This window comes from Typha angustifolia, chromosome 8 (assembly GCF_048772165.1).
Source record: "Typha angustifolia cultivar Huaian chromosome 8, ASM4877216v1, whole genome shotgun sequence".
NCBI classification, from domain to species: Eukaryota; Viridiplantae; Streptophyta; class Magnoliopsida; order Poales; family Typhaceae; genus Typha; species Typha angustifolia.
Genome location: NC_133246.1, coordinates 10,995,286 through 11,013,313, shown reverse-complemented (window position 1 = coordinate 11,013,313; position 18,028 = coordinate 10,995,286). Strand labels below are relative to the sequence as shown.

The window sequence follows — 18,028 nt, the reverse complement described above, 5'->3', positions numbered from 1 at the left end:
TGTTATCTATTGTCTGTATGTCTAAGAGAAATCACACTCCATCTGAATTGACAAATTAACCACCACTTAATTAAAACAAGGGATTTTTACAAATAACACCCTACATTTTGCCTAATTTGTGATTCGCACCCCGTCTTTGGGGATTTTATAACGCGACCCCTCATTTTTCCTATAATATTCATTTAACACCCTAACGTTACTTTAGCTAACTGACATTAACCATATTATATGGTTTATGTGACTCTAGTTCAAAAATTACTAAAATACCCTTAAGAAATCATCACCTAACCCAAATCCTCACAATCCTCTCTCAGAACGAAACCTACCCCACAAAATCCTTTTCCCCAAACTTAAACCCTACCCCACAAAATCTAAATCCTCTTTTTTAAACTAAACCCTACCCCACACAATTAAAATAACAAACCCCACTTTCCCACAGTAATCCCCAAAATATCTGCGACGTAAAAGCCTCAGAAGCTTCACCCATTTTCTCCTCTCTCCAAACCCTATTTTTCTTAATCTTTTCCCAAATTTTCTCCATCCCCTCCCTGTTTTTGAGGTCGCAAGCAACAAAGTCAAGATTTCATCTCCCTCCCCGTATTCTCTACACAAGCTAAGATTCCCTTTGTTGAGGAATATAGTTGCACGCAAACAATTAAGGTTTATTATCTTAACTTTAATCTTTTTCAATTTTGTTTCTTTTGTCTTTTGTTACATTTTTTACTGATTTCTATTATGGTTTGTGGAGAGAGATTGAGAGATTTTTATTAAGAATTTTTTTATATTTTTCAGTAATAAATTTCTATTACATTTTCTATTACATTTTCTATTACATTTTCTATTAGTGTATTTATGTTAAGAATTTATGTTACGATGGATTTTAAAGTAAGGTTCCCTATGTTGTTATGTATTTTTTTTTAGGTTTTCACAGTGTAATGGGGTTTAGAGTTATGTATTCTTATGTGATGGGTTCCTAATGATATGTGTTCTTATGGTTGTATTGTAGATGGAAAGTAGTTTTATTGATGTAAGACTTCATTATGGAGGTATATGGAGGGCAAATCAACAAACATTGCTATCGAAATATGTGAATGGGAGGCAACTTAACTTTGTAATGGAACGAGACTACTCTAATTTCAAGGATTTGTATGAACATATTGAGACTGAGTCAAAGTTAGAGTATAAGTATGGCATGCACATTTGCTATAAAAGATATGGAGAAAAAGAAACTTATGTCACTCTGTCAACAGATTATGATGTACTCAACATGATTGATGAATGTGAAGCTCAAAAGTTTGTTGACATGTATGTTGCGGCTAATGAGGAACATAATCCTTCTGCTAGTAATAATAGACAGCAAAGTGAGCAGCCTCACTGTTATGATGATGCTGGGGGTTATCCTAGAGATACTAATGTGGGTGATCTCTTTGATAGTGATATCGATATAGCAGATGATATTATAGAAGAGTCTTCTGATGGCATTGTGGAAGAGGACCTGCATGAAGATATAAATAAAGATGAAGATGATAGCTCATCCGAAGATATGGAGAATTTTAGGATTCACACATATGAAACAGAGAAGCAGAAATTTTCTATGGCAGTTGGTAATTTATATGATAATGTGTATATGTTTAGAGATGCTTTCCGGGATTATGCAATATGTAACCATTTTGAAACACGTTATATCCATAATGAGAAACATAGGGTAACAGTTAGATGTGCTAAGCCTGATTGTAGTTGGAGGTTGCATGCATCAAAAGTACAAGGTGGCCCACTTATACAAGTAAAGACAGTAAAAGGTGAACACACATGTGAGGCTGCTAATGTTTATAGGAATAAAATGGCTACATCTAATTGGATATGCAACAAAATAATTGACTGGATAAGATTGGAACCTAACCTTACAATCAAAGCTATTTGTGCAAGAATCAAGGAGGCACATCATGTATAACTACATTATGCTCGGGTATGGAGAGGAAGAGAATTGGCATTTGAAAAGCTTTATGGAAATGTGGATAGATCCTTTCAGTTTTTCCCTTCTCTTTATAGAGAACTTGGAGAGAAAAATCCTAGGAGTGTAATTAAGTTAGATATAAACCCAGAAGACAATACATTCAACAGATTTTTTGTTTGTTTCAAAGCATGCAGCGATGGTTTTATTGCTGGTTGTAGGCTATATTTAGGATTGGATGGCTGTCATTTGAAAGGGAAATATCTTGGTGATCTTCTTACAGCAACAGCTTGGGATGCAAATTATGGGATTTTTCCACTAGCATTTGCTGTCGTCAATATTGAGACAGGATATACATGGAAGTGATTTTTGGACAACATTAGAGAGGCCATTGGAGAAGTAGAAAATCTAACCTTAATGTCAGATAGGCAAAAAGGTCTGGATGCTGCAGTTGTTGAGGTGTTTCCAAGAGCTGAACATAGGGTGTGCTTTAAACACTTTTATGAGAATTTTAAAAGAAAATTTCCTGGAAAGCAATACAAAAAATATATGTGTGGGGCTGCCAAAGCATACATTCACTCAAAATGGGAAGATGAGATGAAATTACTAGAGGAATTGTCCAAACCTGCTAGAGAATGGGTTAGAGCACAGAATGAAAAGGTAATTATTATCTACACTTTACTATTTCATCTTTTATTGTTAAAGAATATCACTATTTACTGCTAGAGAATGTTTTTGATTATTGTTTCACTTTTGACTAGTTTGTCCATAAACGCAGGGTTGGACAAGAAGTGTGTATGGTACTACAGCTAAAGTGCACTATTACACTAACTGTGGGGCTGAATCCTTTAATAGATATATCTTGGAAGATAGAGCTCGACCATATGTTGACTTGATAGATTGTATTCGACAAAAGATGATGACTCGGATGGAGCAACGTAGAAGGCATGCACAAAGTTGGCAAGGCAAATACACACCTACCATCAGTAAATATATTCAATGGGTTTGCAAAGAGGCTGCAAATGTTGGTGTGGTGTATAGATCGGCTAATGAGGAGGCAGAAGTACAAGGCAAAGATGATAGGTGCACTATTAGGTTGGATACACGTTATTGTTCATGTGTAAGATGGCAAATATGTGGATTTCCTTGTGTTCACGCTGCAGCTTTCATCTTATCAATTCGTCGAAATGTATCTGATTATATAGATGATTACTTCACTATTGAGAAGTATCGAGCTACATATGCAGCAAGTATAGCACCACTTCCGGATAAAAAGTTATGGAAAGACCCTGATGTTGGTCTAAATGTTTTTGCTCCACAAAGAAATCGACCTAGAGGGAGACCTAGAAAAAAGAGGATTAAGGGCCCGAATGAAGAGTTATTGCCATCTGGACTAATGAGACCCACCAAAGTTTGTGGACGATGTGGAGAGCGAGGGCACAATAGAAGAAGTTGCAAGGAGCCAATAGGAGAGAGTGCATCTGTTGGAGCACCTTCTACTTCAAATGTAAGAGGAAGAAGTCGAGGGAGGGGTGAAGTAAGTGGTAGAGGGAGGGGTGAAGCAAGTGGTAGAGGGAGAGGATGGAAGAGATGTATTACTAGATCTATGCACCAATTTGCAAGCAGTACACAATAGGTAATTTTAGCATATATTGTGTATTTCATATATACATTGAAATCTTTGACCTGCCTAATAACATATGTTTTTATCATTTGCAGGTTTCAAGTATGGATGCTTTGATGGTTATCTTTTTGTCTATTTTGTCATGGCCTACAAAGCCATTTTTTGTACATTGGAATCTAACATTGCCTATAGAGCCATTTTTGGTCTATTTTGTTATGGCCTACTGTGATGTATTTCTTATTATCACCTACTGTGATGTATTTTCTATTATCACCTATGTGATGTATTATGATATTTTCATGGTTATAATGAATTTGTGTTAAATTATGATGTGCTGTCAGATTATTTTTTAAGTTTCAAGTATGTTATTCTATTTTAGATGTGTTCTAATGTATGATATGAGTAAATCAAGGATATTATGGTGTGCTATTATGGTGCTTGGGATATAAATTTGGTGTGTTATTATGGTGTTTGGGATGTAAGTTTCAAGGATATTATGCTCAGCTATTATGGTTTATAGTTGAGAATTTATGGAATTAAACTTTTTCACATTTTGGGCATCTTTTTCTGTGAATGATTGTAAGAGTTAGTTTTGAACCTTGTTAGTGATGTATGAGTTAGGCACATTTGCATGTTCTGAGGATTCAAAATTTTCTATAGGGTAATCATCTGATTCAGGTGAAAGAGAGACAGAAGCTTCTTATTCTAAACAGACATATAGTCACTCAAAACCTTTGAAGACTTCCCTCTTATCGAGTGTCCTCATATCAACTTTGTCAATATTTGGGACACACTCTGACTCATTTTCTGAAGAAAATGAACTTTAGAAGTATACAGTTAAACTTCAAACAACATAGCAAGTTTGATTCCATAAATTGTCAATTGAACTTTAGATAACATAACTCACAAGTTTCCAACTGAACTACAACAAAATGATAAAATATTGGGAATTTCTTAAAATATTACAAATATGCTAGTTTTGAATCACTTCAAATAGAGTGATACAAAAATTAACATCACAATAATTCCCAACCAAAGAGTCTTATAGATCTTCCCAATCTTTTTTTCCATTAACTCCAATTTAAGTTCAATTGTGTATAGTTAGTATTTGAGATCTATGGGACGGAAATTGATATCATCACACCATGCAAAAAAGTCACACTTGTCATCCTGCAAATTCAAGTAAAATTGACATTATTATTCTATCATATTTATGTCAAAGAAATTTAACAAGAAGGGTTTTGCAAACTGATGATACCTTTCTTCCAGGGCAGCAATAGAACCTTCTATTTTTATTCTTCTACGTCATAGATATTCTTACGTTGCAATTTCCTCTACCACAAGGACAATTGAACATATAATCCATGTCATTCCAATTGGGCCCAGTTGATGATCCCATGCTTGAGCTCATTGTAGTCAAACAAATCTATAAGAATTTTAACAAACCAAAATTTAACTCCAGAAGATGAAATATTAACTTCTCATTGTTTTAATCATCTTTAAACCCTAAAATCCCAAAATGGGGTTGAGTTGTCTTTAAACCCTAAAACCCCAAAATGACATTCAATCAAAAATGATTACAGAAACTAACCGGTGTAGAGTTGGTACCTAAGTCTTGCAACTTAGGAGGAGTGATGTAGGCTTGGAGAAGTTCTTATCGTTTGGGCAACTTCGGAAGGCAACCTCCTTCAACCTTCGACTGCTTGGTGTTTTGGTGATGTAAGCTTTGGGAAGCTCTAATTCCAAGCTGTAATCTTCGGACTACAAGCTCCTTCAACTCCGATGGCTTGGTGTTTGGGGAGCTATTGCTTGGGGTTTGAAGCTTTGAGGTCAGCTTGGCATTTAGGGATGTTCTTCATGGTTTGGGGAGCTATGAGATAATAAATTATAGAGGTTTAAGTTATGAATAAAATTAGAGATGAGTACAAGGGTAATTTAGGAATATTATAAATTATATAATAGATTATAACAGAATATTCTCTTTCTGGTATCGTTCTGTTTGATTATAGTTAGGTTAAGTTAACTCAGGGTGTTAAATGAACATTACTATAAAAATAAAGGGTCGCGTTATAAAATCCCCAAAGACGGGGTGCGAATCATAAAATAAGCAAAATGTAGGGTGTGATTTGTAAAAATCCCTTAAAACAAACATGGGAGGCCTGATATGACTAACAACTATCCAACATTTCTCATTTATTACACCCACATCGTATTATATATATATATATATGTGTGTGTGTGTGTGCGCGCGTGTGTGTGTGTGTGTTTGTGTGTGACATGCACAATTGAAGCTCAGTTGATACGCCTAATGGTGAAGAGGCCAAGTTTGAGTGTTAATGATGATATACATTATTAGTAAATTATAATAGATCAAGATTGAGGATGGGCTTTGGCGTTCAAGAAAGGGGTGTGGGCTCGGCTCCGGTGATTTTGTTGGTAGCTTGGCCTAGAGTTCAGCCTAGCCTTCGGCCTAGTGCCATTGCGAATCGGGTTCATGTTCAAAGGTGTGATTGATAGGGCAGGGATTTGAAAATAAAGTTAGTGGGAAAACCTCAGGAGGGGTGTTGATACTATCACCCCGGACGGAGGAAACGAAGAGGAGTGTCAATATTCTCACTCTAGGGACACGAGAGCACTAAAATCAAGGAGGAGAAATGTAGCAATCCTCTATATGAAGATATTTTGTTAGGGTTTGGCAAGAAAATCAAGAATAGGTCGGCTAAGGCATTTCCATCTAAGGTTCCTTCAATTGAAGCAGCGGTGATCGATTGGTTGTTTCTAGTGTAGTGATCACTAGGCGATGAGTTATTGAAATAGTATTTTTGTTACGAATTAAATTTGGACTGATCTGGATGTAAGAGAATTATGAAAATTTATGTAGTAATAGAATCACGAGTTACAAATCTAATGGTTTTGGTTTTACATAAATCGGGAGTTAGGATGAAAAGATTAAAAAATAGTGGATATAGGTTAGAAAAGAATAGATATATAAATATTCGACATTGCGACAGTCGTTGGAGGGTGGCAGATGACCAAAGGTTGTGGTGGATGCCGTATAGTAGGGTGGTCATGATGGAGAAAGTGGCTAGGGTTTAAAATTTTACGGCTACAATCTACTCCTATAAAGATAATGACAATCTAATGATTATGGTAAAGAATAGAGCGAGACAATAAAATAACTAACTCAGTGATCAATTTTCCCCTAATAATCAACACATATCCACTCCTATTTATAAGAGTAAAAATTCTAGTGGATTAGATCACATATAGATTATTTACTTTATGTAAAATTTTAAAGCAATAAGATAAATTTAACTAATTAACTCAATTTGACTCGACTTGACTGACCTAAAAAAGTATAAATACTTAAAAGAAGATGTATCACAGAAAGAAAGCTAACCACAGATTAAGAGGATAATCAAAGGCACACGCAAACATAGCAAAATTAATGTGAAAAACACCCTCAACAAACTAGGATAAAATAACCACGAATCTCTTCTATGAGATCAAACCAAGTACTAAAAGACATGAGGTTACAAAACACTTACAACTCGATTGTGGTTACTCACAATCATCTTATAAGTACTTTGCTTAAATCATCAAATGGATCACTTCTAATGCTTGATATCCAACATTTGTAACCTTTAACATTGTTGGCCTTCGTATCCCTTGAGGCACTAGCAAGAATAAACTTTAATGCTCTAGGACTCCAAGAAAATCTGGCATTTAATCCCTTGGAAAACTCAAACTCATCTCTTGTATTAAATGCCCTTCTAGCCACTTGAATAGTCTTGGGGGAAGACAGTTCATTTTGCACAATCTTTTCCTTTTATAGTCCCCAATAGGTAAGCTACTTTTCAGCCCTAATCTAATGATCTTTCATAACATGTTCGAACCTGTTTGAACAAGTCCACTTTTAATGCTGCTTTCAATGGACTTTGCAAGATTTTGTTTGAAGATATTCAAACAAACTTTGAACAATTAAAATATGTTCGAGCAAACTTTAAACAATTGAAATATGTTTGAATGACTTCGAACAAGCTATCACTTGAATATTTTTCAACAGCTCTGGAAACTTTCGTTCGAAGTTTGTCCGAACAAGCTTTGAACAATCGGAGTAGGTTTGAACGACTTTGAACCAGCTACCTCTTCTTCGCTTGAATATTTCGAAAACTTTAAGTTTTGACCCAACTAATGGGGTTTTAATGTCTATTGGTGGTGTGCATGGTTCTATCTGTTTGTTATTTTAAACTCTGTTATGGTTGGTTTGCTATAGAACTTTGGTTATGGTCGGTAGTAGTGTGGTAAGTGTTGAACTTTCCCTTCAAAGGTTTGGATGTTCTTGTCTACAGTTTTGATGTTAGTTGAGGGATGTTGTGTTTGGAGTTTGGTGGTTTTGCATCAAATTCAGTTGGAGCTTGTAAGGATGTTTATCGTTTCAATAAAATATGGCTTTGGCCTTTTGTCACAAAAAAAGAGTAAATTATCTAATAACTTAATCTTTTAGCTATTACTCCTAAAAGTGAGGAAAGGGAGAAGTGACAACCGAGGGGGTTTCTTAAACCCTTTTAATGCATATAATAATAATATCTAGGTATTTTAATGCTATTAGAAGTTCATAGAGATCAAAGTATAGTTTTATGAATGATCTTTCCTTGTGCATCATGGAGACATTAGAGTTCACGAACAACTTACAAACATGTTAAATATAACATAGAATTCTTCATTTGAGAATATAAGTTCTTAGTTGTTTTTTTCCGCAGACTTTCATTTAGATGGAAAGTAATAAAGAGAACCTAATTTCACGTCTAACAAACTAGTGGGCATATAGATTGTTAGAACTACTTGTAAAACAAACAGAGACACTTCATATAAACTTCATTCATCGTGGACATTCATTCTGGATGTTACTAATAGTCCAAATTGGGTTAGAGTCTAGAAGGCCGAGAGAATTTGACCAAAATGAGAGAATCAGAAAAGATGTAGGAATTTATTCTTGACCGTAACTCTGCAACAATGTGAAAATACTCAAGAATAACCATTGGTTCTCTTTTTAGAGCACTCCCACAATGATCAAGTAAAATGGATTTAGAGAGAACATGCCTATGGGGAAGATTAAAAAGCTATAAGCCAACACCACTTTTATGTGTACCTCTCTAGGCTACATCCGCTCAAACTACATTGGTGGTTGGGAGAGAAGTAACGTCTGTAGCAGCAAAGAGAGGTTTTAATAGCAAAGGGGCCAACAGTATTGTAGTTACTTTCCAATCACTTCTTAGAGGCTTCAAAATATCTTCATCCCATAAAGAATAGGCTTTGGGAGCAACAATTTTGACACAAGGAGAGATTCCTTTGAAAACAAGGCCATTGTGTGCTTGTTAGATGCACCATATAGGAATAAATGAAAGATATAGATGAGAAGGTATCTGTTCAAGGAGTATTGACGTTGAGAAGCCAAACATCTTAAGGAATTTGGTGCTTCATCAAACCGAAAGTGCAGGCTCCTTAGAAATGGAGCCAAAGAGGACAACGACTTAGAGTATTATGTACCGGAAGAGTGCAACTATAGATCGTCGGATGCATGTTAGGATCCTTGGAGGAGTGACTTACAAGTCCAAGTTAGCCTCCATAAAATTTATTAGATTTGGAACCTTTTTGTGTAAAGAAAGTTTCCAAATCTTAGATGTGTTTGAAAAAATTCTGATACGATTCGGACTTCACCAATGTCGTCAGCATGGATTCACTTTAGGAGTGTTTTTGTTTCTTGTTTCAGTGTTTAATTTCCATGAGAATAAGTTTTATGTAAGTCGTGTTCGAACACGATTATGAACGGGGTTGTGAACGTGGGTGAAGAGTGTGCATTGTGCGTTCGAACACCTCGTTCGAATGCAATGTGAACGCCTGCATCGTGTTCGCAAATCCAGAGAAGTGGGAAACAGGCGCGTTCGATCGCCTACAGCGCGTTCGAATGTCTGTATCGTGTTTGCAAATCCAGAGAAGTGGGAAATAGGCGCGTTCGAACGCCTGCAACGCGTTCGAACGCCTGCATCGCGTTCGCAAATCTAGAGAAGAGCGAACTCAGTCGACAAAATTGTATTGTTTAGGGTTAATTTTGAGTTGTTGGTTAGCCTCTAAAAGGATGTGGATGGCAACCAGAGGTCATTATTGATTATTGAAGAATTAAGTTTTGCCTTGCCTCCTTCATCTTCTTCACTCTCCCTCAATCCTCAGCGATGCCGCTTCTAACCTCTCTCGACCGGCCAATCACCCTTGACCCTTAGGGGCGGCCCTCTCCTCCCCCTTCTTCCAATCTATCCGACACTTGCCCTAACCCTTCCATCGACCATAACCCTTCCTCCACCACTTTTCACCGGTGCCACCCCATTAACGCCGGTCCTCCACCAACCACCATCACCTAGGATCACGTGCCTCCATCCACAGATCCTAAACAGACCACCCTGACATTCATCCACTAATCAGATGATATCTCGAGATCTCCATATCCTATTCACCTGAAACTAGATTTGTTGGAAAGCTCTTTTCTGGGGTTACAACATATTAAAAATTTCACATCGATCTGATGGCAGCATCGTTTGGAATCTTATTTCAAAGTTCTATACCAGATCTAGTCCAGATCAGAGAATTGGAAGAGATCGAACCTTAGCCTAAGGGGAAATCGTATCAAATTCTAGATATGGAGAGAGAGTAATATAGTTGGAGAAGATAGAGGCAAGCAAAGCCATGTTCCATACAGTGCCACTATAGCAAAATAATCCTTTAGATGGGTGATTCGTATAGGAGGAGAAGATTGTGGGATTAGCATGGAAAAAGCCAAGGATATGATAGAATAGATATATGTATGATACGTACCAGATCTCGAACCATTCGTACGTAAAAAAATTTGTTAAACTTTAATGAAGATAAGGCATGGGAAAAGCTAGGGATATGATAGAATAGATATGTGTGATACGAACTAGATATGGAACCATTCGTACATAAGAAAATTGTGAAACTTTAATAAAGATAGCCTCACAGTTCTGTTGGCTCTCGCTTAAGAGGATTTGGAATTCCGAGCAAGAAGTTATGGCCAAAAGAGTGAGGGAAGGTCAAGATAGGGCTGAAACAATTTTTTTGATGTTGCGATAGTTGCTGGAGGGTGGTGGACGACCAAAGGTGGTGGTGGATGGCTATAGGTAGGGTAGCTCATGATAGAAGATGGTGTCTAGGGTTTGAAGCTTGGAAGAGTTCTACGGTTACGATCTACTTCTACAAAAATAAGGATAATCTAACAGCTACAATTAAATGGTAAATGCACGATAATAAAATAACTAAATTTAATATCATTCCACACATTACCTCATGATCACTCATATTTATAGGAATAGAATCATAGTGGATGTGGCCCAATCCACCCTATTGGGCTTACATCCACTTTATTTGTAATTTAAAGTAATAAGCAAATTTAACCAACTAACTCAACTGATTTGGGGTCGATCCAAATTGTGAGCTATTCTGCACAGTGAGTGAGAATATTCGCCAAATATTCTCTAGATATCAAAAAATTACAAAACTAATTGGAATAGCTTCTATAACTTCTAGATCTACAATTTTGATATTCAGACCCTTGTCAAATTATGATGAGATTTGGGTCTAATCTAGATAGCAAACTGACGGTGGTATTGTGTTACAAGCTGGCCTAATTCGATCCGCAACGGTTCTAAAACTTAGATCCTAGCTTGATAACCCTCCAATGGCTAGATTGATGCTAGGGTTAGTTCTTGGTGTAAAATGGGAGAAGTTGTTGTGGAAGAGGGGGGATAGAGGCTGGAAGAAGTCGACCAAAGACTTGGGCGGTGAAAGAAGGAAGGTGGGAGAGGGTGCCAATGGCTAGAGACAAGAAAGAAGGAGATAAGGCTAAACCTAATTCCATTAATAAGATAAGATTTCAATTAGGGTTTCCTCCACATATATATAGAGGTTCACCCTAAGAACTCCTTAATTATCATAAAAACACTTCAAACAACCCTAATAATCCATAACTTAACCCACACTTTCCCCGCGGTGCATTCGAACGCGCCCAATTGCATTACGCGTTCGAACACGAATTTTTCGTTCTCTATTGATGCAAATGTGATGCATGCGTTTGAACGACCGCGTTCGAACGCATCAATTTCGTCCTCTATTGATGCAAACATGATGTAGGCATTCGAACGACCGCATTTGAATGCACCCATTTCTGTTCGAATGCGCCAATTCCATCCTCTATCAATGGGAACGTGATGTAGGCGTTTGAACCACCCCGTTCGAACGCGGTCCTTGCATTCGAACACACCCTAGCAAAAATTGATTTTATTGATTCTACTTACTCAATTAGATAAATAGGCTCATTCCCATGAACCCAATGTCACGCGTGGAGCCAATATGGATTGAATCGTACCACTCCACAGCGCTTTCGTGCACCTTGCCCTCAAGGTGTTAGCTTAGGGTAACGGTCCATGAAGTCAGCTTCAGGCATCCATGTCACCTTATCCACTGGGCGTCCTTGCCACTCCACCAAAATCTTAGTCATCCACTCATCTTAAACTCAAGTGTGTCGGTGAGCTAGGATCCGAATTGGAGTACGGGTACTTGGTTCGGATTTAGACTCTTTGGCTTCCGTCATCGTTGGTTTGGGTGGAACACCTCCGATGGGCTCGGTAGAAGGAACTCGAGTCTTGAGATTCAAGACGTGAAATACTGGGTGTATTCGCACCTCCTCCGGTAAGTCTGGGCGATAGGTTATAGGTCCAATCTTTTCGATCACCTGGTATGGTCCATAAATTTTGGAGCTAACTTTTGATTGGGAATTGGTCTAATCGAGCTTTGCCAGTATGGTTCGAGTTTGATGTAGATCCAATCCCCAATTGAAAAAGACCTTTCTTGGTGCCTCTAGTCATAGATTTGCTTCATCCTATTTTGGGCAGCCACTAAGTGTATTTTGAGTCTCCTCAACACCTCATCATGGTCACGCAAAACTGCATCTACCTCGATTTGCTCATTTCAGGCTGATGGTAAGTATGTTTGCAAGGTAGGAGGTAGCTGTCCATAGACGGCCTCAAACGGAGCCATGCCAATGACCGAATGAAAAGCTTTATTGTATGATCATTTCACCCATGGCAAATATCCACTGCCATAGTCACTCGCCCACAAAACACCTCAAATACTGCTCTAAGCAACGGTTCAGCACTTCGGATTACACGTCCGTTTGAGAATGATAAGCTGAACTCATCCGGAAGGTAATCCCTTGTAGTGCAAAGAATTCCTGCCAAAATTGACGAATAAATATAGGATCACGATCTGAGACAATTGATTTTGGCATACTATACATCTTGGCCACGTTGCGCACATAGACCTCCGCCACCCTTTTCGCCGTGTAAGGATGCGCTAAAGCTGAAAAATATGCATACTTGCTGAGGTGATCTACCACCACCAATATAATAGAATGTCTTTTGGCCTTGGGAAGACCATCAATGAAATTCATGGCGATATCCTCCTAAACCTTCATCGGAATGGAAAGCGGTTGAAGCAATCCAGCAGGTTTTGCTGACTCCGTTTTTGCCCTTTGGCACACTTCACAAGCCTTGACATAGACCTGTACATCTTTCTTCATCCCAGCCCATATACAACTCTAACTCAACCTTTTGTAAGTGTGTAACATCCCTTCATGTCCAGCTATAAGAGAGTTATGGAAGTGGCGCATTAACTCCATACATAATTGACGGTCAGCTGGAACAATGATCTTACCCTTGTCCATCAAGAGTCTGTCCCTCATCAACACCCCTTATTTATAGTTGGGATCTGCAGCAAGGTCGTCCATCATCTTCTTGGCATCCAGATCATTCTTATAGGCCTCCTGTAGTAGCTGGAAAAAGGGAAAAATCAGTGCTGAAATGGTTGCCAACTCGGCTAGGTTTGGGCATTTGGATAAGGGGTTGGCGGCGTTGTTTTTAGTCCCCCTTTTGTACACGATCTTATAGTCATATCCGAGTAGCTTAGACACCCACCTCTGTTGGGCTGGTGTGTGAATGTGCTGCCTAAGAAAATATGGTAAACTCCTTTAATCCGTGCGAATCGTGAAGTGTCGCCCGATGAGATAAGGCCTCCATTTGGTGATAACATAGATGATGGCAAGCATCTCTCTTTCATAGGTAGATAGCAACTATGAACGCTCGGAAAGAGCCTTGCTCATGTAGGCTATAGGCTTTCCTTCTTGTATTAAAATCGCCGTCACACCGACTTTGGATGCATCGCACTCAATGGTGAATGATTTGATAAAATCTGCTAAGGCAAGGACCGGGGCTGAGACCATTGCCTTCTTCAAGGCTTCAAATGCTTCCCTGGTTTTGTCCGTTCATGAGAATGCACCCTTTCGTAGCAAGGCCGTGAGGGGAGCTACCACCTTGCCGTAGTTCGCTACAAACCGACGATAGTAGCCAGTTAAACCAAGGAAACCATGCAGCTCCTTGGTAGTCTTTGGCAGCGGCCAATCCACCATGCTTTGGATCTTCTTAGGGTCTGCTTCCACACCATCTTTTGATATGATGTGACCCAAGTAGTCGACCCTTTGCTGCCCCTATGAACACTTGGAGTCCTTTGCCTTTAGCTCATGCTGCCGAAGTAGTCCAAGAACCATCCGAAGATGCCCCAAATGTTCCTCCCATGTCCAGTTGTATACCAATATATCATGAAAGAATATCAGCACATATTTTCTTAGGTGAGACCTAAAGATATCATTCATCAAGCTCTGGAAAATGGCTGGGGCATTGGTAAGACCGAAAGGCATGACCAGGAACTCATAATGTCCATCATGAGTTTTAAACGCCGTCTTGTGCACATCGTATGGTTCGACTTTGATTTGATGGTATCCAGCTCTCAAATCCAACTTTAAAAAATAATATACACCAACTAGTTCATCCAACAACTCTTCAATCACCAGAATGGGGTACCGATCATTGACGGTGATGGAATTAAGAGCTCGATAATCCACACAGAACTGCCGCGACCCATCCTTCTTCTGCACAAGTAAGACCGGTGAAGAATAGGAGCTTCTACTTGGCCTTATCACCCCACTGGACAGCATCTCTTGGACCATCTTTGATATAGCTTCATTTTGGATGAATGGATATCGGTATGGCCTCACATTGGCTGGACCCGCCCCTGGCAAGATCTCGATGCGATGGTCTTGCGCTTTAGGTGGTGGCAGTCCATGGGGCTGCTAGAACACATCTTCAAATTCTTGCAAAACAACCTTTGAATCAACGAGTAAGGGTACTGAATCATCCATGTTTTGGGTCCCCTCGATGAGTTACATGTGGAACCCGCGGCACCCGGGTTTCGACAACCGTTCTAGGGACTGCAGTGCTCCAAAGATTTCCATGTTTGATGCTGCCATTAACTGGATCAGTTTGCCTTCGTATCTGAACTCCATCATCATGGTGGTAAAATTGAAGGTGACCGGTCCAAGATTTCATAGCCATTGCACCCCAAGCACCATGTCGGCTCCTCAAAGAGCCAATGGGTAGAGATCAATTCAAAAGGTATGGCCTTGAATTTGCAGCTGTACCTTGCGACCTATTCCCTTAGTTCTCAACACTGTGCCATCCCTGGTAATCACATCAAAACCATTAGAAGGTTCCGACTCTAATCCCAATCGCCTCACCATCCGTAGATCCACAAAGTTGTGGGTGCTTTTGTAAATCAATAAGAATTAGCACCTTTTTCTTCTTAATCATACCTTTGACCCGAAGGGTTTTCAGAGTCGATTCGCCGGCAAGCGAATGGAAGGAGAGTTCGGGTTGAACTTCCAGCGAGTTGTCTTCCTTGATGTGATTCATTTCTTCCACTTACTACCCTTCAAGATTTTCAATAGGATCTTCCTCAATCATCTCTTCCATGAGCATGATGGCTACAAGCTGTTTGGCACATTTGTGGCCCGGTGTGAAGCACTCGTCGCAATAAAAGCATAAGCCCTTCGACCGCCGATCTTCAACCTCTGCCAGTATGAGGCATCGCCTTGTCACCCTTGGCTGTCCCCTAGAATCATAGCTTGTCCGTGGTGGGTTTGGCTAATTAAGGTTTGGCTGAGCCCACCCCAAACGTGCCACTCCCGAGACCAACGATTAGGTGTTAACACGCAGGTCCGTAACGCTCCAATTGGGGCGATGAGTAGCCTTCAATTCCTTTATCTTTTCTTCCATCATTTGAGCTACTGAGAAGGCCTCTAGTAAGGATGCAGGACCGGTAGCCTTGACTTCCGCTTGGATATCACGATGAAGCCCAGAGATGAAAGTACTTTTAAAAGCCGAGTTCGACCACCCATGGAATCTATTGCTGATTCTTTCGAACTCCTCTTGACAGGCTCTTACAGAAGTCTTTTGGGTTAGTTTCGTTAAGGTGGCTTGGAAGTCTTCATAGTCCGATGGGCTGAAATGCACACAAAATGCATTGGTGAACTCCTCCCAAGTGGCGAAGGGACATGCGTGATGAGGCCAATAACACCTTTCGATGATTAGGTGTCCCTTGATATGTGAAGAATTGTTCCACCCTATAAATCCAATCCAACGGGTCCCCATCGCTAAATTTAGAAAAATCGATTTGAACAGTGTGGGGTTGTAGCATTTGGTCATGCCCGTTCTCAAGTCCTCAAAGAAGTAGCTCTTGTTGTTGGGCCCTTGGCTGATGAGGGAGTTCCTCCCACTCACCCCAAGGCTCCTCCTCTAGGTGTGGGGCCATAGGTTTCCTCGAGTGAAAAGGAGGTAAGTTGGCACGGCGCCCGTGTGGCTCGTCGCGTTGTCTCCAAGGTGCCTCCAGGATCGGTTCTCGTCGGTTCCCCTCTCTAGGTAAGGGGGGTTCTTTATGTCTTCAATGACGCCCAGGTGTATGCCTTGGAGGGTATTCATTCCTATCAGCAAGGGTGGCTTTGATCTCCAACAATGTTTGTGCCATAAGCGCTAGGGTTTGCACGAGATCAGGCAGGCTTTTTGTCTGTCCTCGAGAACTCTGAGGGGATGGAGATCTTGATATAGCCACGCGGTCCGTCTCCATGCCTTGATCACTTGCTTAGCCGCCTTGGATCTTGTGGTAGCCATAATGGTCCGAGGAAAGGTATCTCTGATACCGGTTCTTACGAACCGGCCTAATCCGATCTGCAACGGTTCTTAAACTTAGATCCTAACTTGATAGTCCTCCAATAGCTAGATGGATGCAAGGGTTAGTTCTTGGTGTAAAGGGGGAGAAGTTGTTGTAGAAGAGGGTGGATAGAGGCTGGAAGAAACCAACCAAAGACTTGGGCTGTGGAAGAAATGAGGTGGGAGAGGGCGCCAATGACTAGAGACAAGAGAGAAGGAGATAAGGCTAAAGCCGATTCCAATAACAAGATAAGATCTCAATTAGGGTTTCCTCCATATATATATAGAGGTTTACCCTAAGAACTCCTTAATTAACATAAAAATACTCCAAACAACCCTAACACTCCCTAACTTAACCCACACTTTCGCAGCGGTGCGTTCGAACATTCCTGATTGCGTTTCAAACGCAGAATTTCCATTCTCTGTCGATGCAAACGTGATGCAGGCGTTCCAACGCGCCCATTTTCGTTCGAAAGCGCCAATTTCGTCCTCTATTAATGCGAACATGATGCAGGCATTTGAACGGCCGTGTTCGAACGCACCCGTTTCCGTTCGAACATACCAATTCCATCATCTGTCGATGTGAATGTGATACAGGCGTTCGAACCACCTCATTTGAACGCACCCTAGCAAGAATTGATTTTATTGATTCTACTTACTCAACTAGATAAATAAGCTCATTCCCATGAGCCCAATGTCATGCGTGGAGCCAATATGGATCGAATCGTATCATATTGGTGGCAGGTGTTCAGCTTATAAATGTTGATGGAGATGGAGTGGATGATTGATGACAGTGGTGGTGATTTGGTAGATTGATATTGTAGAGGAGAAGAAAGGGAGAAGTAGGCCCACCCTACGAGTCTAAGGGGATCAGCGAACAAGGGGGATTAGAAGCTAGATAAAACCATTCCGACAGTTATAAGACCATATTAATGCTTTACTTAAGATACAAGTTATAAGACCATATTTATGGAGAATAGAACATAAGAATCCTAAACAAATTAATAAAATTAGCTAAATCAGTTTTCCTTAGTTATCTTAGAATATTTCTTCATTTCACCATATATAGAATTCAAATCCGAGGAAACTTCGAATATGAAAGTTCTAGATTAGGACATCTCCAATCTATCCAAGTGATTTCATAATATTTGAACTTTTGATGATAATTTTATGATTATTTTTCTAAAACCATGCAGAATTAAACTGAACTAAACTTAGCTAATTAAATAAATTTTAACATACTAAGACTTTGACTAAACCACATAAGCAGAATAATTAAGATAACTA

The 18,028-nt window shown here is 39.6% G+C and overlaps 1 protein-coding gene across 1 annotated transcript; it reads left to right on the top strand.

Annotated features, from left to right (window-relative positions):
• The first annotated feature begins 2,368 nt into the window (after positions 1-2,368).
• On the top strand, positions 2,369-3,804 carry LOC140764562 (uncharacterized). Its single transcript, XM_073103181.1, has 3 exons — positions 2,369-2,611; positions 2,730-3,519; positions 3,671-3,804. The coding sequence occupies exons 1-3, from the start codon at positions 2,369-2,371 to the stop codon at positions 3,802-3,804; spliced, it is 1,167 nt and encodes a 388-aa protein (XP_072959282.1).
• Positions 3,805-18,028: the final 14,224 nt, after the last annotated feature.